We start from the raw sequence: 24,427 nt of genomic DNA, 5'->3' as shown, positions 1-24,427 counted from the left end.
CGGTGCCCCAGAGAGCACCAGTTAAAATAAAATTGTAAACAAGTTAGAAAAGGTTTTGCTTGCTCACTCCTTCCCAGTTATGTCGACATTTTATGTTTATTAAATTGCCTACAGGGATGGCATTTTTTCCTGGCCTTCCTGCAATTCTGTATCCACGGGGCCCACTTTGATGGGGCCAAACAGACACAGGAGTTGGCCACAGGGGCCCTGGGGTGGGAACAGTAGCTGTGGCCCCCACTGCCATCAGCTGCCTCAGTGACTCTGGGCAGGGAGCTTTCCCGCCCTGTGCCGTGGTAGTCAAGTCTTTAAAACAAGAGAAACAACCTGCCTCGCACAGGGCTGCCAGGAAGGGATAGAGGTGAAGGCGCATGTGCGGAGACACATTGAAAAAAGAGCCCCATACGTCAACAAAGAGCCATCTGTGTGTTCTCTCCTCCGTCTATCCTGAGCTGAGTACTTCCCTCAACATTGCCATACCCCGAAGACTGACCACCTTCATTCATTTGCTCCCTCCCTCGATAAATATTTATTGACCACCCACCCTGTATATAGACAGCGCGTTAGGAGGTGGGGAGGCACGGTGGCACAGGGCTTCCCAAGACTGGGTTCCTGCCTTGGAAACTCGGTCTTGTAAGACTAATGAAATGTGCGTAAGTAATCATAGGACCTGGCAGAAAGCAAACGATAAACAAGGCCCTTTAGGGAACAGAGGAGACAGTCATTCCAGCTGTAGGGATCGGGAATGGCTGTGTTGGAGTGGTGGCTTCTGAGCTGGATCTGAAGGGTAGGAAGAAGGTGATGTGCTGGGGAAGGCCCTTTCAGACAAAGGGAGGCTGTAACTGGAAGGAATATTGGGAATTGAGAGGTGATAAATAGTCCAGTTTGGTTTAGATCTATAGCGCCTTAGAAGAACCAGTAGGCTATAGAATGAGAAATGTCTAGAATGGCACTTGCACTTAGAGGAAGCTTGATAAATATTCGATGGATAGATGGAAGGAAGGGAGGGAGGGAAAGAAAGTTAGGGCAAATTGTAGAGGCCTTTGGGGTTTATACTTTATTTTTCAGACTGCAGGGCACTTCTGAGTAATTTGGGCTTGGGAGGGAGCTGTGCTTCACAGCTGCGCTTCTGGAAGATCAGCTAGGCAAGGTGTGTAAAGTGAATCGAGTAGCAGGGAGACCCAGTGAGGAAGCCGTTGCTTCAGGTCTGGTTATGTGACCGTGAGAGCTGGACCCGGGAGTGACAATAAGGATTCCATAAATAGAATCATCAGGTCTCAGACCCCGTGACTAACCGGATATATGGGTAACAAGGAGATAAAGATGTCCATGGACTTAGTGGCTGGGAAAGATTCTGGTGCCTCTGGCAGAAATAAGGACCACAGAGAAACACAGACCAGCTTAGGGGTCCGGGAGGCAGGGAGGTGAATGTGGTGTGTCTGGGTGGTAGCCACATCACTGAGATATCTGACTCAATTCTTACTATGTTCTTCATTTCTGCTTAGTAGTTTTGTATATATTTTGTCATCTCGGTGGCCTGGGATCCTCTAGAGAAAGGATCATGTCTGTTAAGACTTGTATGTCCTTCTGTCATACAGAGTGAAGTAAGTCCGAAAGAGAAAAACAGATACCGTATGCTAACACATATATATGGAATCTAAAAAAAAAAAAAAAAAGTGGTTCTGATGAACCTAGGCGCAGGACGGGAATAAAGAGGCAGATGTAGAGAATGGACTTGAGGACATGGGGAGGGGGAAGGGGAAGCTGGGACGAAGTGAGAGAGTGGCAGGGACATATATACACTACCAAATGTAAAATCGCTAGCTAGTGGGAAGCAGCCGCATAGCACAGGGAGATCAGCTCGGTGCTTTGTATCCACCTAGAGGGGTGGTATAGGGAGGGTGAGAGGGAGATGCAAGCAGGAGGGGATATGGGGATATATGTATATGTATAGCTGATTCACTTTGTTATACAGCAGCAACTAACACACCATTGTAAAGCAATTACACTTCAATAAAGATGTTAAAAGAAAAAAAGACTTTTATGTTCTTATTGCAGTAGAAGGCACTTATGAATGTTCATATAATAAAAGAGCCAGGGAGGTGATTTCATCCCTGTTAAGTTAACTTTATAATTAACACACCGATGGCAGAACTCTCAAGCCCAAAAAATGAAGATACGGGCCTGTGCGGTGCTGAGCAGCTGTTCCGGGTTGTTCCTGCTGCCTGGTTGGCGGTGCCGTGAGCAGAGTACTGAACAGAATCTTCTCTGGGTTGCAGATATCAGTGTGGACCACCCCGATGAGAAGTCCATTATCACTTATGTGGTGACTTATTACCACTACTTCTCAAAGATGAAGGCCTTGGCTGTTGAAGGAAAACGAATTGGAAAGGTGAGCTCACACCACTTTTGTAAGCTGTGAGACAAAATTAAGGTTCACGTCTTAATGTGCCGCCACCGTGCACTCAGACGTTTAGCTACTGGGAGTTTGTGGCAGGTTCTCCACACGGCAGGGAAGTGGGCAGCAGCCTCTCGATCCCAAAGAGTCACAGGAGGCAGGAGTGGTGGGTGGCTAAAATACTCAGGAAGGGATTTCAGGGGGATCTCAGGCCCGGAAACACCCCTCCCCTCAACCTTGCCAGAAAATTGGGTATTGAAAATCTGATTGAGTTGTCTGATGTCATGGACGCGGAAGTCCTACTTACCACGCTTGGAAAGGCCTCATCAGTGTTAACGCTTTTTTAATTTTTTTGTTTGGCTGACGTTCCCCTGCCATATATTTCAGAACACCGCAGATCAGATGACACTGTCTTCTCTGTGCTTTGGAGTGGAAAATTCATGGGCGTTCATGGGACAGGACCAAGCTAAATAGAGCCCTTTTTGTTCCTCTAGGAATTTCGGAGCTGAGGCATCAGGAGTCATACAGGATCTGAAACCCATTGCCTGGGGGTTGGGAGGTTACAGAACCAATTACAGTTGAGTTAAGCTGTCATTGCTCACAAATGATAGCCACGGTCTGAGTGCTTACTAGCACATGGTTCTTGGAGATGTAAAAACTCTTGTGCCAAAGTCTCATAGAACCGTTTTCAGAGCCAGCGCTGAAGTGTGTGCGGGCTCCCATAGGGCTGCAGTCATGTCTCCCTTACGTAGGGATACGATCCTGTTTTTCCATTTTTCTGACTCTTGTTTACAGGTGCTCGACAATGCTATTGAAACAGAAAAAATGATTGAAAAGTATGAATCCCTTGCCTCTGACCTTCTGGAGTGGATTGAACAAACCATCATCATTTTGAACAACCGCAAATTTGCCAACTCGCTGGTTGGGGTTCAACAACAGCTTCAGGCCTTCAACACCTACCGCACTGTGGAGAAGCCGCCCAAGTAAGATGCAGAGTGTAATGCCTTGCCCTTCTTATGGGGAGGGAGGTGATTGCAGCCGCAGACCCCTGTTTTCTGACTTGCATGGTCTTATCTCTCAATGAATGCCTCTCGCCAGCAGCCTGTCCTACTCCTTTTAATCTGAGCCTGTGTTGCCGAGATGTATTCCAAATTATACCCTCTGTGGGCCCTTTCTAGCAGAAATGTGCCACTGGTACGTGTGATACGTGAGAATTCCAAGAAACGGTGCAGGTCCCCAGTTCCTTATCCAAAGCTCTTGCGCCTAATGTGTTTCAGAATTCCATCGTTTCTGGATTTTAGGGAAGTAACAGGGTACGTGCCAGGTGGCTCTGAGGCAGTTAACTCATATCAAGCGTCCTCACATATCTGTAGCAAAACATGTAATTATTCACACTGTGTGAATTAAAAAAACAATAGTTTCATATCCGTTCAGATCAGGTTTTGCTGCCCCCAGAAGTCTGATTTTTCACATATTTTAAAAATACATAGTTGTCCAGTAAAGATTGTGGCCCTTATCTCTTGCTTATTATGACAAGAGTCATCTCTCCTATTTCTGAAAACTCCACTCAGTTGTGAATTCCTGGCTGAGGTCTCCACAACCCATTGACAGTGACCCTAGGTGGTTGCTTGAAATGATCCTTGTTGAGTGCATTCAGCTGTGCTCTCCAAATGAAGCAAGTTCATCGTCCAGGGCTTGGGGTCTAAATCTTGATTGAGTTGATTAACAAAAGAGTAGCGTTCTGTGCCCCTGACTGTCAGTCTCAGCAACAACAGCGAACCACAAGAAAAACCCCGCAGTTTGGCACATACTGAGGTCTTCAGTACCAGAAACTAACCCACTGCTGTTTCTCTGACACACACGCGTTTCACATAAAAGTCAGACCGGAGATAAAATGCCTTTTAAAACTGTGAGGCTGCACGAAGTGTGTTTATTTTATTTTATTTTATTTTATTTTATTTTTTTCTCTAGAAGCAGATGCAGTTTTCCTTTTTGAAAGAACAAAATACAGTGTAATGTTTATGGCTGGTTTTCTCTGCTTAGATTTACTGAGAAGGGGAACTTGGAAGTCCTGCTTTTCACTATTCAGAGCAAGATGAGGGCCAATAACCAGAAGGTCTACATGCCCCGGGAGGGGAAGCTCATCTCGGACATTAACAAGGTAAAACCGATCCATCTGGCCTCCTTCATGGTCCCTGCCCTCCTGGGTGGGCGCCAGCCTCCTGTAGGTTTTCAGGTTCTATCAGTGGGTCCTGATTTCCAAGAGATCTTGAAAGGCCTCCTTCCTGGCCAGCCGACTTGATAAGCGGCAGTCATTGCTCACATAGTGTTGAGGGTCAAGGGAGTGCTTGTGGTGGGCAGAAGGGAGAATTCAAAACCTTATTTCACATATCTGGAATCCCTAGAGGTTAGGGCTTAGGATTTTGACTCCTTCCGTCAAGAAGCTGTCAAAAAATTTGTTTCCATGCCTGTTACATCTGCAATTATAGAATTTCATGGTGGGCATTATTTCCAAGCAGAAATCTGAAAAATCTAGAACTGTGGTCAGTTGTACACATTTAGATTCTTTTAAGTGGAATTTTTTTTAATGTGAAGTAAGATATATTTCATAGGAATGAATTTATTAATTGGTGAGTATTTTGGAAAAAAATACTCCGATATGTGAATTAAAAATAAGTGACTTCAGGGCTTCCCTGGTGGCGCAGCGGTTGAGAGTCCGCCTGCCGATGCAGGGGACACAGGTTCATGCCCCGGTCCGGGAAGATCCCGCATGCAGCGGAGTGGCTGGGCCTGTGAGCCATGGCCTCTGAGCCTGCGCCAAAAAAAAAAAAAAAAAAAAAAAAAAAGGAAAGAAAAGTGACTTCAGAGTGGGGTGAATGCGAGATTCATAAAATGATTTCTTAGAAGATATCATTTATCTTTTTTACATCAGAGCTGTTGAAGATACTTTGCTTCCTCTCAATTAAAGTTAAGGGCTTTGTAACTTAGTTACATTGCTCCATATCTACACTGTTTTGTTTCCCAGATGTGACATAGGATCTTTAGATTTAGATAGGGGAGAGTGTTCCCGTGGGGCTCAACTGAGAGAAAATGATTTTTTTCCCAAGGCTTAAGAGTCAGTGAGGTTGGGAATGGGGTTTCCTTTTTAAGTTCTCACGTCTTTTTGAGACGCACTTGGCTGTTAACTGCAGCCTAGGATTGTTCCTTGAACGTAGCAGGAAACTGTTCTCTTTTATTTCTGTAGGCCTGGGAAAGACTGGAAAAAGCGGAACATGAGCGAGAACTGGCCCTGCGGAACGAGCTCATAAGACAGGAGAAACTGGAACAGCTCGCCCGCAGATTTGACCGCAAGGCAGCTATGAGGGAGACCTGGCTGAGCGAGAACCAGCGTCTGGTGTCCCAGGTCCTGCTCTAGAACAGTGTTCAAGAAAACTGCTCCCGGGGTCCGCTAGAACCTAGACCACACTCAGGGGCCCTAGGACAGCTGTTTGTCAACATCCAGTATCCTGAAGCAGCTGTCAAGTCATCTCACCCACTTCCCACGAAGAGGATGTTTATAATTTCTAATATATTTTCTCTTCTATTTGTCTAACTTTTTATAGATCTGGAAGTAGCTCAAACAAAGTTTGTTTAGAGCCAGTGAGTGTTTGTGAACTGTTCATATTTAAAAATTTCTCTCTCCCAGTCTTTGGCCTTCAAGGCGGCTAGACTGGCCGTGAAATAAGTAAGTGGCTTCTTTTCTGCTTGGCTTAACCAAAGCCATCACCTGCTCCAGTCTCGTAAGTCGGGTGCTACCTATGTGCTGCACCCGTCTGTAAAGTGAGAAGTTGCTGGTTTGCTTTGGGGACAGCATTTGAGCCCAAGCACAGTTCTAAGGGCCCCCAGGAAGGCAGAGACCAGCGGGGGTCGGGACTCGGGAGTCGGTCTTTGGCTTTGGGAGCCCCCCACCCCGCAAAGATTAAGGGGTGTACCCAGGGCTCCACCTCCGTTTTCTGTTTCTTTGTTCCAAATTGGATGGCTTTTGAATTTTGTGCTTCTTTTGTTCCCTTTTCTCTTAGGACAACTTTGGATTTGACCTTCCCGCAGTCGAGGCTGCCACGAAAAAGCACGAGGCAATTGAGACGGACATTGCCGCGTACGAGGAGCGCGTGCAGGCCGTGGTGGCCGTGGCCAGGGAGCTGGAAGCGGAGAACTACCACGACATCAAGCGCATCGCGGCGAGGAAGGACAACGTCATCCGGCTCTGGGAGTACCTGCTGGAGCTGCTCAGGGCCCGGCGGCAGCGCCTCGAGATGAACCTGGGGCTGCAGAAGATATTCCAGGAAATGCTCTACATTATGGACTGGATGGATGAAATGAAGGTAAAACGTGCCTGCATGGAGGCCCGAGCCCATCCAGTCAGGCCTCTCTCGTCTGGGACCCGCCCACTAATCCCCCAACACACAGCCATGCCCCTGGTCTGCTCGCCCACTTATAGCCAGAGAAGGGCCATGTCAGCCACGGCGAGGTTGTTAGCTCACAAGTTAAATGAGACGTGAAGTGAGAAGACGTTGTGACAAGGGTCAGTTCCATGGCTGGAGGGCTGCTGCTGTGACTCAGGTCTAATTTAGGTATATCCTGTGGTAGGGGGTCAATCAAATTGTGGTCTTCTGTGGTTTTAACTTCTTAGAGTTGGGGCTACCTTTCCGTCTCGTTGGTCTATGTGTGAAGAATGGCTCTGCTTTGGGGAGAGGCCAGGCGGGTGGTACGGAAGAGTAGTAGGCAGTGTGGACAGAGCACATCCCAGGAACCAGGCGGCCAGCATTCAGATGGTGAGCGCCGGAGCTTCCCGATCTCCTTGAGCCTCCTTCCTTCACCTGTAAGCGGAGAGCTTACTTACCATCTGCCTCATCTACCTCATCCGGTTATAGCGAGAATTAAGTGCAAGATATGTGTATGTATCACAGGACGGCGCGCTGGTTGGAGAGGGCTGCCAGTGCCGATTTGTGCCTCCCCTTCCTTTACTGACAGCCCTGGGCATGGTGTTCCCAGCTTTCCCCCGACCCAGGAAGAGACCTGCCGTTGTGCTGTAGTCCTGTGCCTGTCCGTGTCCTCTGATGCAAGCCTCTGGTGAAAGCTCATCCGTGTCAAGCAGTTCTCCAGCTGGCAGGCCTTTAGCCACATAGCTAGGACAGAACAGGGCAGATTTCAGGCCGTACCGTGAAGCCTCCTTTATCTCAACACGCTGTGTTCCCCACCTTGACCTCATGCGAGGGATTTCCTTCCTGGGATGTAAGCCCTTGTCTTTTGCTTACCTCTTGAACTGTTCCTGGCAGGGGGAGCAAGGTCACTTCATACCATGAGTTTTCCCTCTTATTGTCCCAGGTTTATGATGTTCTCACGTATGGTCTGTCTTGACCTCTTAAAATAGAAATGTTCATAAAATCTAGCAGAGATGTGCTTTTCATTTTAGAATTCGTCATGCACTTTATAATTCCGATTGGGCCAGAGACTTCCTCATAAGTAAGAATGAAGTAGAAATTCCATCTGGAGAGAATGTGTGATGAGAGCCCCAAATTGGGCTGATGGGAAAAAATGAAAGAAAATAGTAGTGGGTCCAAACTTAAACCAGAGATGTTGCTCGGGACCTCCTAAGCACGACAGTCACCTGACCCTATTCTTCTTATTTGGTTAGAGATGTGGTTTGTAAGCTTCTCAACTAGGTGTTTCTCCCGTGGATTGTGTAAGTATCGCAGAGGTGTACCAATGAGCTCGCGGGTGAGGAGAGCATCCAGTTAAGGGGTCAGCAACTTCCAGGAGACTTCCCTAAACTTTGATGTGAAACAGCTCTGTTACCTTTATCTTATCTTCTTGAATGGTTGTTATTGCAGGCACTTCCTTCTTGGAGGCTCAGTTTATATTTCATACTGGTTTGTCCTCTCTTCCTTTTATTTTTTTTCTTTTTTCCTTCTTCTTTTTTCGTTTTCTGTTCTTTAGTTTTTAGTATAGGTTTGACTTCTTATTCCAAGGTAGATGGTCCTTAGTTTATAACGTCTCTCCTGCTACAGGCTTTTGGGTTTGTTTTGCTCTGGTTTGCATGCCATCATCTTCCCCTAAAGATATGGGAAGGATGGCTGGCTGGAGGGAGGGTGCAGCTTGGTTGGTGGCTCCCATCCCGTCCAAAGATTATGAGACGCTGACATCAAGGTTGTATTCATGGATGTCTTTCTTGTTGCCTCTTGCACGCAGGTGCTATTATTGTCTCAGGACTATGGCAAACACTTGCTCGGCGTGGAAGACCTGTTACAGAAGCACGCCCTGGTTGAAGCGGACATTGGCATCCAGGCAGAGCGGGTGAGAGGTGTCAATGCCTCTGCCCAGAAGTTTGCAACAGACGGGGAAGGTAAAGACAGACCGTTCCAGACGTTACCCCCTCGTCACCAGAAGTCCATCTCCAGAGACGTAGTTGGGTTATGTGTGGCAGTGGGACCATTAAAGTTACCTTGCTGTTGTGGGTTCCCAGTGGGCCGTGTCGTGGGCATAATGAGATGCAGTAGGGTGGCCTTCCATTACATTTTAACTCGTGTCTTGCCATTCTGAAATGGACCTGTCTTTTCCTTCCGTACTCGAGTGCTGCTTGATTTTTAGTGGCTTGATGTTGGCCACTGAAATCTGCCAGACCACACTCTGCACACCGATAGCCTGGTGTGTCTCTCAGACACCTCATGGCTTTCACACCTGGCTGTGCATATCTTTGTTTAAAGGATGTTTGGAAGGATTTGGTTTTGTTCTGTTTTAGAAACAATTAAATGCAGCTGCCTTCTTTCTTACAATTTACCTGCTGTTTTTGGTTCCTAAGTGATCAAAAAAAAAAATAATGCTTGGAAAAAAAAAAAAAAAAAAATAGCAGTTATCCTTGCCTCTCCCTCCTCATCCAGTCAAGATCCTAGAAGGTGCTCCATTGCCCCATAACGTGGCCCTGCACTTAGTGTAAACTGGTGATCTAGGAGGGAGAACGGGGGTGTAGCCGACTGCCTGCAAACGCGCAGGAGCCTGTGCTGCCGCTGTCACACCCACGTGCCCGCCTTGCCGTTAAACAGGTTACAAGCCGTGCGACCCCCAGGTGATCCGAGACCGCGTGGCCCACATGGAGTTCTGTTATCAAGAGCTTTGCCAGCTGGCGGCCGAGCGCCGGGCCCGCCTGGAAGAGTCCCGTCGCCTCTGGAAGTTCTTCTGGGAGATGGCCGAGGAGGAGGGCTGGATCCGGGAGAAGGAGAAGATCCTGTCCTCCGACGACTACGGCAAGGACCTCACCAGCGTCGTGCGGCTGCTCAGCAAGCACCGGGCGTTCGAGGATGAGATGAGCGGCCGCAGCGGCCACTTCGAGCAGGCCATCAAGGAGGGCGAAGACATGATCGCCGAGGAGCACTTTGGGTCGGAGAAGATCCGGGAGCGGATCGCCTACATTCGCGAGCAGTGGGCCCACCTGGAGCAGCTCTCGGCCATCCGCAAGAAGCGCCTGGAGGAGGCCTCGCTGCTGCATCAGTTCCAGGCGGACGCCGACGACATCGACGCCTGGATGCTGGACATCCTCAAGATCGTCTCCAGCAACGACGTGGGCCACGACGAGTACTCCACCCAGTCCCTGGTCAAGAAGCACAAGGACGTGGCAGAGGAGATCGCCAACTACCGGCCCACCATCGACTCGCTGCACGAGCAGGCCGGCGCCCTCCCCCAGGAGCACGCCGAGTCTCCCGACGTGCAGGGCCGGCTGGCGGGCATCGAGGAGCGCTACAAGGAGGTGGCCGAGCTGACGCGGCTGCGGAAGCAGGCGCTGCAGGACACCCTGGCCCTGTACAAGATGTTCAGCGAGGCCGGGGCCTGCGAGCTCTGGATCGACGAGAAGGAGCAGTGGCTCGACAACATGCAGATCCCAGAGAAGCTGGAGGACCTGGAGGTCATCCAGCACAGGTGAGCGGGTGCCGCGGGGACACTGGCCCTCCCGCCCCTCGCAGCCGAGGTGACCGAGCAGGTGACCTCCCTGTTGAATTGCCTTTGCAGATTCGAGAGCCTAGAGCCAGAGATGAACAACCAGGCTTCCCGGGTGGCGGTGGTGAACCAGATCGCTCGGCAGCTGATGCACAGCGGCCACCCGAGTGAGAAGGAGATCAAGGCCCAGCAGGACAAGCTCAACACGAGGTAAGCGTGAGACAGGGGGCGGGCCGGCTCCCTGTGAGCCATGCCGGGATGGCGAGGTCGCCTGCTGAGCCTCACGGTCAGGAATTTCCTGCACAGGGTCACTGACATCAGGAATTTCCTGCACAGGGTCACTGACATCAGGAATTTCCTGCACAGGGTCACTGACATCGTGGCGCTGACGTCATGATGTCGGCATCTGCCTTTCGACACACCCTGGTTTTTCAAGAAGTGTCTCTGAGAAAGAGGCAAGGGGTGGGGTGGGGTGGGGGTGGGGGGTGGGGCGGAGAGAGCGACATCATTCGGGGCAGCCCCTCCCGATGTGGGAAGCGAGGGCCTGGGTGTGAGACCTGTGCCCAGCATGGTGGATCACGGCATAAGGCGGCACCTGTCCTGTGTCTTTGAAAATGATTTCTGGAACAGGGTTTTAGCATGTTTGAGATGTAATTGGTGGACGAGAGTCCTGATTATCAAGGTGGACCTTTGTCCTGGTCTTATCTTTCTGTTGAATAAATACATTTGAGTAGGTCGTGGTGGCAAGCTGGCCTTGGTTCTGAGGCCTTTGGGTGTGGGAAACATTCATTAGGTGCCGCTCGGAGATGAGTAAAATGTGCATCGCAGACATGAATTAAGTGACTCTTTGGGGGACGGGTGTGTTGTCACTGCTGACTTTGCAGCTCCTTAGACAAATCCCCGCTCTTGTCAGGCTCTTTCCCGATTACAGTGTGTCTCTGAGCTGTTTCGATGGTGATATTAGGTGTCCATATACTGAGGGAGATGATTTTCCAAAACGCACGTAGTCAAAGCAAAGTTGGAGGGGGAGTCGCAGCTTCGACTGTCACTGTTAATTTCCTTGTCCAGCCGTGCGCTTCCGGCCTTTCTCCCACTCTGCTCTCTCCTCTGCCCCTGCACCCACAGGTGGAGTCAGTTCAGGGAGCTGGTGGACCGGAAGAAGGACGCTCTCCTCTCCGCCCTGAGCATCCAGAACTACCACCTCGAGTGCAACGAAACCAAGTCCTGGATTCGGGAAAAGACCAAGGTCATCGAATCCACCCAGGACCTGGGCAACGACCTGGCGGGAGTCATGGCCCTGCAGCGCAAGCTGACCGGCATGGAGCGGGACCTGGTGGCCATCGAGGCAAAGCTGAGCGACCTGCAGAAGGAGGCCGAGAAGCTGGAGTCTGAGCACCCCGACCAGGCCCAGGCCATCCTGTCTCGGCTGGCCGAGATCAGCGACGTGTGGGAGGAGATGAAGACCACGCTGAAGAACCGCGAGGCCTCCTTGGGAGAGGCCAGCAAGCTGCAGCAGTTCCTGCGGGACCTGGACGACTTCCAGTCCTGGCTCTCCAGGACCCAGACGGCCATCGCCTCGGAGGACATGCCCAACACCCTGACCGAGGCCGAGAAGCTCCTCACGCAGCACGAGAACATCAAAAACGAGATCGACAACTATGAGGAGGACTACCAGAAGATGAGGGACATGGGCGAGATGGTCACCCAGGGCCAGACCGACGCCCAGTACATGTTCTTGCGGCAGCGGCTGCAGGCCCTGGACACTGGGTGGAATGAGCTCCACAAGATGTGGGAGAACAGGCAGAACCTTCTCTCCCAGTCCCACGCCTACCAGCAGTTCCTGCGGGACACGAAGCAGGCCGAAGCCTTCCTGAACAACCAGGTAACGTCCCTCCTTGCCTTGGCTTCCTTCCTGTCGGAGCAGGCCCTGGCTGCCTTTGGAGGCACTTCTGCCAGGGCTGCTGGTTTAAACCTCACCTGTGGGAAGTGAGAAGAAGAATGGAAAGACATTTGTTTTTTCCTGACATCTAAGGCACTGAAACCCGTCACAACGTAGTAGGGGATAGAGCTGAAGATTTCCACAGGGGCTATCTTGCCTTGCAGAGTACAGTTCCACTGCAGTGACGGTCGAGGACCTCTTAGTGTGTTCATAGTACGTATGTCCTCATGGTAGTTCATTAAATTAGCGGCATTCTGAGAGGTGTTCATTCATTCTAAAAAGTATTGGGTTGGCCAAGAAGTTCGTTCGGGTTTTTCCGTAAGATTACGGAAAAATCCAAGCGAACTTTTTGGCCAACCCAGTATTTTAGGGGATTTTTTTTTCTTTCTTTCTTTCTTTCTTTCTTTTTTTTTCCTGAATGGTTCTGTCTTTGTTGCTCTGGAAAGGTCAGGGACTTGACCCAATGACCCAAGGGCAGTGATTAGAGAAAGAGAAAGAGCTAAGGATGGTCGCCAACATTGTGGTTGATAACCCTTCTTAAAAGATTGGGTTTGAACGGTCTGCTGCTGTCACCTTATGGGCACATGAGTGGACCCTTGTGGCTGATGCACAGACCTTTGTTCACTTCCCTCACTCTTCGGGAAAAAAATAAGAGCATTTAACCACTTAGGGAAATTTAGCCACTTGCAGTGTCCCACTGGGATTTTTTTCCCCGCCCAACTTTTTGTGTTAACTGACTCCATAGATAGTTTCATATAAGTGTGACGAAGCAATTGTTGCAAAGTATGTTGCGTGGAAATGCAGAATGTAGGGAAGAGTGCTTTTTTGTTGTTGTTCTGAAAGCAAGTTGTATTTCATGATTTCTCATCCTGCTCTGATTTTCTTTTTCCCTTTTTAAATAAGGAGTATGTTTTGGCCCATACTGAAATGCCCACCACCTTGGAAGGAGCTGAAGCAGCTATTAAAAAACAAGAGGACTTCATGACCACCATGGACGCCAACGAGGAGAAGATCAATGCGGTCGTGGAGACGGGCCGGAGGCTGGTGAGCGATGGGAACATCAGTTCGGACCGCATCCAGGAGAAGGTGGACTCTATCGATGACAGGTGCGGCGTCCTGAGGTTCTCAAGGGAGTCATACACCCAGAGGCTGTCAAGCATCTGAGTCACTGGCCAACGTCTTTGGGGCTGTGGGTATAAATTCCCCCAGTGGGCAGGACATGGGCACCTAGCAAAATTTAATCTACAAAAGAAAGAAAGCCTGAGACGCCAGACTAATTCTTAACCAAAGACTTAGGAGAGCCAGAGTGCTGAGTAGCGGTGGGGTGTGAGCCTTGCCCTGTGAGAGGTGACACGTAGTGTGTCACCCAGTGGGACCCTGAAAGCCAGACGCTTCCCCAGCCAAGCCCACATTCACCTTCATCCACACAAGACTCCGCTGAGACCTTTCAGGAGGGGACAGGGAGGAAGGGCACAGTTGGCTTGTCCTGAGTACCTGGCAGAGGCAAAAGTGAACACCATCAGGCCTTTCTTAGAATATTGGCTTGGGTAATGCTGTAATAGGATCTTTTTCATAATAAGAAAAAAGACTTTTGCTCCTTTTCTGCCAAGGCCTCTCCAAGATGAGATGCTCTTGTTTTATTTTTATTTATTTATTTATTTATTTATTTATTTATTTGCCATTCCAAAAGATTTTTCTCCCTGGCCAGTGTCCTCTGTTAGACCCTCACGCCTGCCTCTTAACTCTGCCTTGGTTATTACTGATGTAGGAGGTCTGGGCAGATCTGGCTTGGTTCTGGACTGGCCACTTCTCTCTGGGTGTGGCCCATCTGGGTCAGTCACTAGCCTCTGCTGCAGCTGATCTCCCCCGGTGCCAGGGAGACCTGGGCCAGATGTAAGGGCTTGCTGTGAGACTGATGTCGCCGAGAGACAGCCTCTTCCTCAAGGGTTCTCTGGCCTTCAAGTGAAGAGGAAGAACTTCTTGCTGAGAGCGTTTCCTTGCTTACCTTCTTACCATGTCTGAGAGGGTCTCCTGGGACCCTGGGCCAGATGAGCGTTTTACAGTGTGTGCAGTGGAGAGGGGAATTGCTCTTGCCCTGTAAAGACTGAGCTCCTGCCTTTAACCAGTCTGTGCTTTGCACTGATTCAGATCCTAAGCCGTATGCTCTCAGGGTGGTACTATGGAATAGGACGTACGGTATATTAATTATAATTTTGTATCTGTTGCTTTTAAAACAGCTATGAAAAAGAAAAAGAAAAAAATCCCTCCACCAAGCCCTTCTTCAATGAGTGTGAGAAACGAGGATTGGGCAAGGCAGGCTTAACCTGGAGGAGAAGGAATTTCTTTTCTCTTAATGTTAAATCTCATGTCGTTTCGTAAACATGGTGCACCATGTTCTTCCATGTTAGGTGCACACAGCTGGTTTCCTGAAGGCAGGCCGGGCCACTGGAGACACTTGTGTTCAGGCAGGCGTGCAGCTGCCTGGCAGCTTCCTCAGTGTGTTTATCCGTCCCCTGATGCTGCAGCTGCAAAGGCTTGTTGGCAGCAGGTGACTCTGTCAAGACCGGAGGCTCCTGGATGTGAGGGAATGCTTCAGCAGCTCTCAAGTGCGGCTTAACCTTCCTTTTGTCCTTGCCTGAGAGCCTGGGCCCGTGGGGTTCCAAGGCCTCCTGGGGATTTCTGTTGTTAAAAAAGCATTGGGTGCGGAGCGGCTGGGCCCGTGAGCCATGGCCGCTGAGCCTGCGCGTCCGGAGCCTGTGCTCCGCAGCGGGAGAGGCCGCAACAGTGAGAGGCCCGCGTACCGCAAAAAAAAAAAAAGCATTGGGAAGAAGATTCCCTGCCATCCGTAAGCGTAAGAGAGATGCAAGGGGGACGGGGCGTTCCGGTGATCTGCCCTCAGGAGGATGACATTTTCTTATTTTCCTCAGCACGTGTTAACCGAATTCTGGTTTCACTTTAATATCCCCAGAGGCCTCAAGATCTGAAACTTGACCCCAGAGGACACTGGTCTGTTATAAAAAATACACAAATCTGAGTTCCAGGTGGTGTCAGGGCACATGCTAAGTGAATATCTAACTCTTCGGATCTGATCCCCGTCCAGAAACATTCTGACGCTCCCGTGAAGCTATTTTTGTAGAAAGCAAGCTCATCGTAACCTGCTTACGTTCCGGAAATCTCGTCGATTTTACCACTGAAGTTTGTTGAGAAGAATAAGTACTAGAACAGAGACGCTGACTCTTAGCAGATGTGGGTGGGGCACGAGTGGCCTTTAAAGGGCTTGTGACTGGGTGGAAAGGAGCCTGCTGTCCAGGCCTGCTCAGGGGGGTGTGCACGGGTGAGCTTCCTGGCTCAGAGGGAAATTCCAGCCCCAGTGCAGTCCTGGGAGAAAAGGAAAAGTGTCCAGTTTCATAAAGCCAGACCTGATCTCACATGGGAAAAAAAGCTTAAAAATCACCAACCCACTTTACTTAGGTACCTGTGGTTCTTTATTTTCCGTAAGAACCACAGTTAAGCCCAATATCTGCCTCATGTGGTGAGGAGCTTTGGAGTCTCATTATAGGGGTAGGTGGTGAGAGATGGAAAGAAGGCAAGAGATTTAACCTTGCCCCAAAGAGCACTCTTAGGAGTGTGGGAAGCTACGGCCAAGTTTAAGAAGGTCCTTCCCTGTAATTAAATCCACGATCACCCCTTGAAAGACCTTTCCAAGTTTCACTTCCCGTGAATGACGGGTGGTGACCACTAGTGCACAGTTAAGCCATGCTCACTTCTCTCGAGGGTTTTCTGAAGCAGCAACCATCTCAGCTGCCTGTGTAGCTGTTTTTCGTTCCGCAGAGCACATCACTCAGAGGCCGTCCTCATGCCCGCCCTGATCTGTGTTGTTTGGACATGAGGCCTTAAATCACCATTTGGCCTTTCCCTCCTTCATGCACCCACCGAAAGAGGAAAATTGTCCAGGCAGAAGTCTACTGGGCACGTGTGAGTCTTGATTATATAAGAGAGACATTCAAGATTCCATCCGGTGGTATTTCTCTCTTAGTAAATTTTCCCAGTGTTTGAAGTTATTTTTACTCCTATTATTTCTACGAGCTTCAAAGTCGCGTGTCCTGGTTTAACTGCCCGTGTCTCTGTTTACTCCTTGCCATCGTAGCATTTTTGTGTGACGCCGGGGAAGGGAACGGGAACTTTCATTTAAGGCCTTTGGCTAAAGAAAGGCAGGACTCTTGCATTTTGTGACTTAACTCCAACTCAAATTACCTTCCTCCTGAAGGTTTGCTTTATTTGCTTTCTTTCTCTTAAATGCCCCCTGCAAATAGTGACTGGAATTTGAGGGTTGGGAACTTGAAGAGCTTTTCTTGACATTCCTTCCCCACCCACATTTTTAGATGACTAATTCCTTTAGTCCGAAATCACTAACAGTCTTCAAGAAACATTTTTAAAAAAATGTTTGATCTTTGAGAAAGGATAGCAATGAAGTGAAGGGGCTTTGGCCTTTTATGTTTTATTATAAAAGCCACAATGTTAAAAATTCGGAGGGGAGGTGGAAACTACTACTTTTTAATCTCACCCTCAGCACATGCCATTTTAGTTTTTGCTTTTCCAGTTTGTGCCTTGGAGTTTTGTATCATTGGCTGTGCATAAACTCTTTTCATTTAGCATTATATGAGAAGTACTCTTCTATTGTTGCGTTTTGCCTAAGTGGTATAAGCATATTATAATAAACAACAATACCTAACGGTATTATTTCCATTCATGCTATTGCTGTGTTCTGTAGTCTTCGGTACCCGTAGGAACAGAGGGCATTTCCCTTTGGTCCCCAGGCAAGATGGTAGCTACAGTGCTGCCACTGTCCCTTGTTGCCAGCAGCCACTGCAGGCCCGTGTGACACATGCATCACTGAAAGGTCTTTCTTGCTCTTGAGGAAGGTTCTTTAAAAGCCAGTTGGCATGAGGTGCTCCCTGAGCTGCCCTTTCTTGTTGTTGTAGAGGATCAGAGGTCGTGTTCTTCCTCCTCCCTGCCATGGGGGCAGGCAGGGCTAGTTGAGAGACCTTGCCCAGGCACTGCAGCAAGAAATCGCTTTGGGAATTGGAATGAAAAACCAAACCTCCGCATTTGCACTCTTCCTTTGCCCTTCCTCGCACCCTTCGCTTTGGCTGGCTGGCGCTTGGGTTCCTTGGGAAGATGGGGGAGCTGTGTTACGGCGATGCTTCTCGATGCTCAGTGTGGTACGGCTCTGCCCCATGGCAGTAGGACCACGTGGAGGTAGCCCTTTCCGTGGCACTCGTGGCACTCACAGCATTCACGTGGCTCTTCTTCACAGGCTGGTGGAGAAGCCCCTGGGCGTGTAAAGGAGGCTCTCAGGGGAGTTCTGGCACCTCCACAGCGTGTGCCAGGAAGCCCTGTGCCCAGCATTCCACGTGCCTTGTCATTCCCCAAGTTCAGCAGCTCCTTCCAGTTCTTTTAAGTTTTTCGGTTACGGTTTTGTGCTTTAACTTCTTTAAACCTTGGTGACCCTTATCTGTTAATGAAGAGTGGGATTGAGTCAGGTGTGTGATGTCACAGGTCTGAAAATTTTCATTCTTGGTTTATTGTTGATTTGGGTGAGTTTTTCTCCTGACGAGGATCTCGTCATCAGGGAAGGTTCCTTTGAGCCAGCTGCATGGTTTTATGCATTTTCTTAGCCATGTACATGGCCTGTCACCCAGGTGTGAGTTTCTTCAAGATCAATTTCATATTCTCACATAGTTCCTAAAATTGAGACCCTCACTCAGCACATGCTCAGGGTTTTTCTCCCCTAACACCAGATGTATGAAGCTCTTTTGCCTGCATCCTGGCCTGTTGTGTGGCTGGGACAGGTGTGATGGTCTCTTGTACCATGGCTTACTCATTTGGAGGATGCTAAACTCTCTGGGTCAGGTTATCTTGTCTCCTTGACATGATTGAGAACTGTTAGCAAACTGTTTTCAGTGTATATTGAGACCCAGGAAAGAAGCTGAGTTGTAAATTCTGCATTTCAAGATTCCCTGCTTCCTCTTTTTAAAATTATTTTTATTATCTTTGTAACAGACATAGGAAGAATCGTGAGGCAGCCAGTGAGCTTCTGATGAGACTGAAGGACAACAGGGATCTTCAGAAATTCCTGCAAGATTGTCAGGAGGTGCGTCTCCTTTTAACTCCTCCTTTCCTCTCTTCTCACAAGAGCAGCCGAGCATTTGGCATAAGAGCCCTTGGAATTATAAAACTAACTGAGGCCAGAAATTCATATCACGTATGTGATTTGCAGGTGGGGCAGTGTCAGTTCTCCAGCCTACAAGTTACCACTTAGAGTAACCAGATTATTACGATCTAGAATATTGTAGGCTAGAACTGTGCTGTCCAATACAGTAGACACTAGTAGACACTGCATGTGGCTGTCTCATTTTAAATCAAATGAAATTAAGTGTGTACTTCCTCCATCATACTCGCCGTATTTTAAGTGCTCAGTAGCCAACCACCTGTGACTCGTGGCTGCCATGTCACATGAACAATGCAGATGTTAGAACGTTTCCATCGTCAAAGACAGTGATGTTCTCAAGTATTCTGTAACCTAAAAGCATCTAATATTGTATTTTAAACTATTTACCAATGACGCACATTTAATAGTACAGAAGGAAAGAAGTAAAAGGAACTGCAATTGGCTACCCAGGTAAGAAGAAAGATTTGAAAACATACAAACTGACTTTCTTATTCACTGAAGACCTTGAAATATCCATCTTTCAGGCTCCTCAGGTGTCTGTCTGATATGCCAAGAGCAGCAGTAATCCTGATTTCAAACTCTTGAGTTTTAGCATGTGGTATTAATCTGATGATTCTCAAACTATTTCATGCTCCCCTGATACATGCGTAAACAAACTGGGGAAACTAAAGTTCGCCAGAAAAATGCAATCTTTCTGCAAGCTAGTTGGAATAAAGCGTCTAGCTGACTTCACATGGGTGAGATCACAAGCACATCGTCGTATTTCACTGTCTGCCAGAGAGCCACAGTGAGACCCGGTCCTCTCTGGTTTATTAGACTTTGAATCCCACTGGAGGCAGAAATGGGATGAAGAATATCCAAGTGAAGCTGCAGGGACCTTGGGGACGGGGAGTTTGAGGGGTGGGGAGACGATCGAGGTCATGTGCTAAAAATATGACTGGACTCATCACGAATCCCTCACATGCAAACGTGTAGCTGTGTGTTAAAAGAAATGTGGCTCTAATAACAGCTGAGTCAGAGAGTCGGTGACAGAAGCGATCCTTCATGTCCATTAAACTGCTGTCTTACTGTGAATCTTAAAGTATGCTCTAGTAGCTAAACCTTGAGAAGGGAAGAAAGCCCCTCAACTATGTGGCTTAGGGTCTGTTGGCTTTCAGGGCCACACTGATGAACCTAGGTCTCTCGGGGTTTGCCTGAAGCCAGACAGGCTGAGGACAGGAGTGCCTCTTCAAGTGACACCCGAGCTTTAATAACCTATTTGAATAGGATGCTCATTTAAAGAGGCATTCGCGTCCCCAGACAAGGCATAGGGAAGAGTAATGGGCTCCAAGGTTAGCTGTGTAGAGTTGCATGATGTGCTGCAGTGAATACCAAGTGGCCCTTCAGCACTGGAGGGAGTGAAAGTTGTCAGGAGATGTTTGCAGCCTGGGCTGTGCCTTCCCCAGATCGAAGGTCCCTGAAGTACCTTGATGTCTGCCTTGAAGCACCACCACCAGTGACTTGTTTTAACCTCAAGACATACTGGAAGTGTTGTGCTGGGGAAATCAGTGGGATTCCATACCCTTGCTTAAAGGACAAGTTACTGAGATGAAATTCATTGACCTGAGCGTGGTGAAACCTGGACTAAATTTGGGAAAAAGAATGCCAGGAAATGAGCAGGAAGTGAGAGGACGGAGGAACCTTTGAGAGAAGCTCAGTTGAAATTTCCAGCCCCCATTTTCCATTTACATACGTGTGGATTCGAAAATAGAAATGTGTGGGAAAACTAAGCAGATAAAACGATAGTCCTTCCAAGTTGAATCACAGGAAATAGTTTTAGTAGAGTTTTAGATCTTTGTTAACGCTTGTTCCAAATTAGCATCCTTAGTTACAAGGAGTTCCCTCCTCAACACACAACAGTGACTGTTAGGCACGCCCAGAGGGCTCAGCCCTGCACGATTTCCCCTCAAAGTATGCACAAAGGTTTTGACTGGGCTTTGTTGCCCTGGAGGTGATTCGCAGGTCTCTTTGTCACTGCTGGGCCAAGTCTCCCTGGTTTATCTTTCTCTCCTTGAACCTCATTAAGCGTTAGTACAGCCATAGGATCTGCTGGGGGTACCACATCAGCATATATAGTTTCCACATAGTGACAGAATTTAGGTCAGGTTTGGGGCTCCAAAACCCTCAGTGTAGCAGTACAAGCAAAGGGTTGATATTGTTATTAAGAGATACTATTCTTTGACTATAAACTTTCCATCATTCAGCCTCATTAAAATACACCCCTTTTAAGCCAGAACCTCTGAGAATGGAGCTTGTGTGTGCACCAGCCCAGCATTTGAAAACCTATCTATTATTGTGCTGGTGGAGTTTTACAGAGCACCCGGAGGTCAGATTTAATACCATTGCTGGCTGTTGGTATTGTTCAGGGTCTGGAGAATCCAGGTTGTCTTCGCTGTCACGCTCCTTTCCTCGTGGGTTAGAGGCTAGAGGGGGCTGGGTTGTGAATTCTGCCATCATTGCTACCCGCCCAGAAACACTTCCTGGATGGGGAAATTTATCGCAGCGGTTGCTGTGGGAATGAGCAGGACCCACCTAGCCCCAGTTACAGATAGCGACACAAAGAGCATCATAATTTTTGTACCGTTATTTTAATGTGATGTCCTGAAAAATGAATGATTTAAAAGGTACTGCTTTTCTGTTGTGTTCCCTCCCACCATACCTCCTGTTTTCTGAAATTGATTTTTTTTTTCCCCCAGGAGGACAGTATAACTAGACGTGGTGGCACAGGGGTAGTGAGTTCAGTGCTTTGCTTTGAGCTTAATTCAGTGATCAAAGCATTTTTTCCTATCCTCTTCCAATCTGCACAGTGTTCTGTTCTGCAGAGAATGAGTATATTCTTAAATGACCTTTGTAAATGCCCACAAATAATAACTGTGGTTCTGATTCCAAAATGCTGATGGAGGGCTGATAAACTAGCAAGTTCCATAGCTCCATTTCATTGTGCTGCATTGCACGCTGCTTTATCTGTAGGATGATGTGTTCAGCAAAGAGCAGATTTGTTTATAAGCCTCTGACTTTTATGTAGCTCTTTTTTTAAAAATCTCTCTTGGGTAGGTGTTTATGAATAGCGCAAATATGTGAATGTCCTTTGCACTTCGGATAAATGCCTTTTATTGTGTTTAGTGTGTGTGTACAGAGTACAGGGGAAAGTTTTACCATTTGGTTTCCTTTTAACCTCTTTTCTCCTTAGATTGAACGGCCATAGCATTTCAGATCTTAGTTACTCAGGTAGCTGGAAGGAAAATAGGTAATGCTTTTAAAGTAGGAAATTTAGTGTCTCGGTTGCTGTGTAACAAATCTATCTATGCTCCTTGCTTACAAAGGGCTTTATGAGATTTACTGGGGTTTTTTCCCTTAATAAAGCGTGACATCAAAGATCTCACGACCTTTTGCTTTCAACCCCACTCCCTCCTGTGTGGTGGGTGAGTATCCTGAGGAAAGTAGGGATGGTGCCTGGGGGTTCGCCCATGTGCAGAGCCGGGGTGCTCCCATGACCCGCATCACCCTCCTTGACATTGTTTTCAAAGAACAGACTTTGTATTGTTGAAGCAAATTTATGGGGAAGCCTTTCCTAGCAGCAGCCCAGGGTGCAAGTGAATGGCCTCGGAATTGTTGATTCTGTAAGCGTTTCTGTTGGTTTTATGCACCATTTCTAAACCTTTGGTGATGGGACCATGAAGCAGTTTGGGTGCAAATTCGTTGTGGCAGCAGCTGGTGTAAGCGTGGCTTCTTGTGGTCACATTAGGAGAAAGGGCACAGCCCCTGAAGACGTTTGCTTCTGGTTCCAGGCTGATCCTGCGTTTGTTTGCATTATCTTTCGCCTGGGCAAACAAAAGCTCTTCCTGGTTAGTGCTGTGATGGGGTAGGAATTAGGACCCTGGTGTGGCCAACTACAGGCAGGCAGTGAGGAGCCAGGCAAATCAGGACGAGAGCCAGCAGGAGAAGTGTGTCCAGAAGCCAGGCTGGGCTGACTCCTGCCCCAGGCTTCTCAGATCTGTCTGTCAGTGGCTGGCAGGCTCTGTGAAGAGGCTTCCTAGAGTTCAGATCCAAGCAAGACATGTTGGGCCTCAAAATCAAGTCCTGTGAAGTGTTTCTTGGTCTGAATGGAAGGTTCTTTACAGACAGAGGAAGAAAAGGCGCAGGTGACTGAGACTTGAAGGGAGCGTTGAGAGGGCATCGTTGCTGCCTTACCCCTATAGTGAGCAAGTTACTTACGCTTTTTGGCATCCCCATAGATGGGCCTGTGAAGGAAAAGGGAGGGATAAAAGAGTAGGGGCTTTGGTTTTTTTTTAAATAAAAGCACTAAAAGAGTAAAAGGATTACCGAACAGAGTAGAAGACACTTAATCATGCTTAACACGGTATAGCTGGCACAGCTCTTTGAAGGAGAAAGAAGGTTGTGACTTAGCCTGGTTAGGGCAGAATTTTAAACACAGGCCTTTGGGGGAAAAGCTGGTTAAGGGTGCCAAGCAGTTTGAAAGCTGGCTCGGAGCACTTTTGTACTCCTGGATTTAATGTTAGATACATAGTCGGGAGCAAGGCTCCGGTACAGTGTCTGTACAGTGGAGATACCTGCTGTGACGGGTCAGAGTTGTAAAGTGAACATTTGGTTGTCTGTTGACATGGAAACATGGAGTGTGTGTAGTACGACATTACGGCTCTTTCCGGGCAGAAGAAAGGCTGATGTCACTGTGACCACAGTCTCTGAAACCTTCCTGATTTTTTTTTTTTTCTTTCCTAGCTGTCTCTCTGGATCAATGAAAAGATGCTTACAGCCCAGGACATGTCTTATGATGAAGCCAGAAATCTGCACAGTAAATGGTTAAAACATCAAGCCTTTATGGCAGAACTCGCATCCAACAAAGAATGGCTTGACAAAATTGAGAAGGTGAGTTAAGATGTTTGATGGGGCTCCGCTGGTGTGGCCGTGGTGGGTAAATGAACTGGGTGGAAATGAGCTCCTTTGTATTTAGCACGTTTTCCAGCATATTTGAGTCATATCTGACCACATACAGAAGTTAACACAGCCGGGAGCAGTCCCGTGTCTCATCTGCTGCCCCTGATGGACCGCAAGCCCCTGGGGTGGCGTCCTCACTCTGTTGATCATGTTATGTGTGCTGGACTGTGACAGAGACTGAGCGGATCCATGGAACTTAGAAATATTATATATTTTAAATAATCTAAAATGTGTTTCTTCGGCACAGGGAGGTTCTCTGCAGCACAATAGAACATGAATGTGACATTCCCCACCCACCCTTCTCTCTCCTTCACACTCTATGTTGTTTCAAACTCTTAACGGTTAAAATAATGTATTACGGTCTCTTGGGGATGATGTGGAGGGGATGGAGTTTTAGGTTATCGGCATCAGGTGTCCCTAAGCCCCAGCAATCACTTGGTGCTCCACGCCTGTGAAAACCACAGTAGGCCAGGCCATTGTCAATTTTGTTGAGCAGTTAACTCGACGTGGAAAGGCTGCGCATGCGTGTGTGCGTGCGTGCGTGCGTGCGTGCGTGTGTGTGTGTGTGTGTGTTGAATGAATAAGGTATTTGATATCTCAGGTTTGTTTTTCACAGTGGCACCTATTCTCCTGCAAACTGCATGTATGTGTGTTTTCCAGGAAGGAATGCAGCTCATTTCAGAAAAGCCAGAGACGGAAGCCGTGGTGAAGGAGAAACTCACAGGTTTACATAAAATGTGGGAAGTCCTTGAGTCTACCACACAGACCAAGGCCCAGCGGCTCTTCGACGCAAACAGAGCTGAACTCTTCACCCAGAGCTGTGCAGATCTGGACAAATGGCTGCACGGCCTGGAGAGTCAGATTCAATCTGATGACTATGGCAAAGACCTCACCAGTG

The 24,427-nt window shown here is 48.2% G+C and overlaps 1 protein-coding gene across 2 annotated transcripts in view; it reads left to right on the top strand.

Moving 5' to 3' along the window:
- SPTBN1 (spectrin beta, non-erythrocytic 1) overlaps positions 1–24,427 on the top strand; it is a 202,211-nt gene that overhangs the window by 151,114 nt on the left and 26,670 nt on the right. For both annotated transcript variants that reach the window (XM_007465683.1, XM_007465684.1), the window contains 13 exons: positions 2,277–2,389; positions 3,191–3,378; positions 4,439–4,556; positions 5,640–5,798; positions 6,454–6,756; positions 8,624–8,777; positions 9,475–10,345; positions 10,436–10,573; positions 11,489–12,245; positions 13,206–13,408; positions 18,366–18,456; positions 23,314–23,460; positions 24,190–24,427. The exon at positions 24,190–24,427 is cut by the window's right edge and continues 32 nt beyond it. In XM_007465683.1, the coding sequence (XP_007465745.1) occupies positions 2,277–2,389; positions 3,191–3,378; positions 4,439–4,556; positions 5,640–5,798; positions 6,454–6,756; positions 8,624–8,777; positions 9,475–10,345; positions 10,436–10,573; positions 11,489–12,245; positions 13,206–13,408; positions 18,366–18,456; positions 23,314–23,460; positions 24,190–24,427 (3,480 nt within the window). The remainder of the gene's footprint in view (positions 1–2,276; positions 2,390–3,190; positions 3,379–4,438; positions 4,557–5,639; positions 5,799–6,453; positions 6,757–8,623; positions 8,778–9,474; positions 10,346–10,435; positions 10,574–11,488; positions 12,246–13,205; positions 13,409–18,365; positions 18,457–23,313; positions 23,461–24,189) is intronic.

The sequence above is a fragment of the Lipotes vexillifer genome, unplaced genomic scaffold (assembly GCF_000442215.2).
Source record: "Lipotes vexillifer unplaced genomic scaffold, Lipotes_vexillifer_v1.1 scaffold77, whole genome shotgun sequence".
In the NCBI taxonomy this organism is placed as follows: Eukaryota; Metazoa; Chordata; class Mammalia; order Artiodactyla; family Lipotidae; genus Lipotes; species Lipotes vexillifer.
The sequence above is the reverse complement of the archived record's forward strand: the minus strand, read 5'-3'. Positions and strand labels throughout refer to the sequence as shown.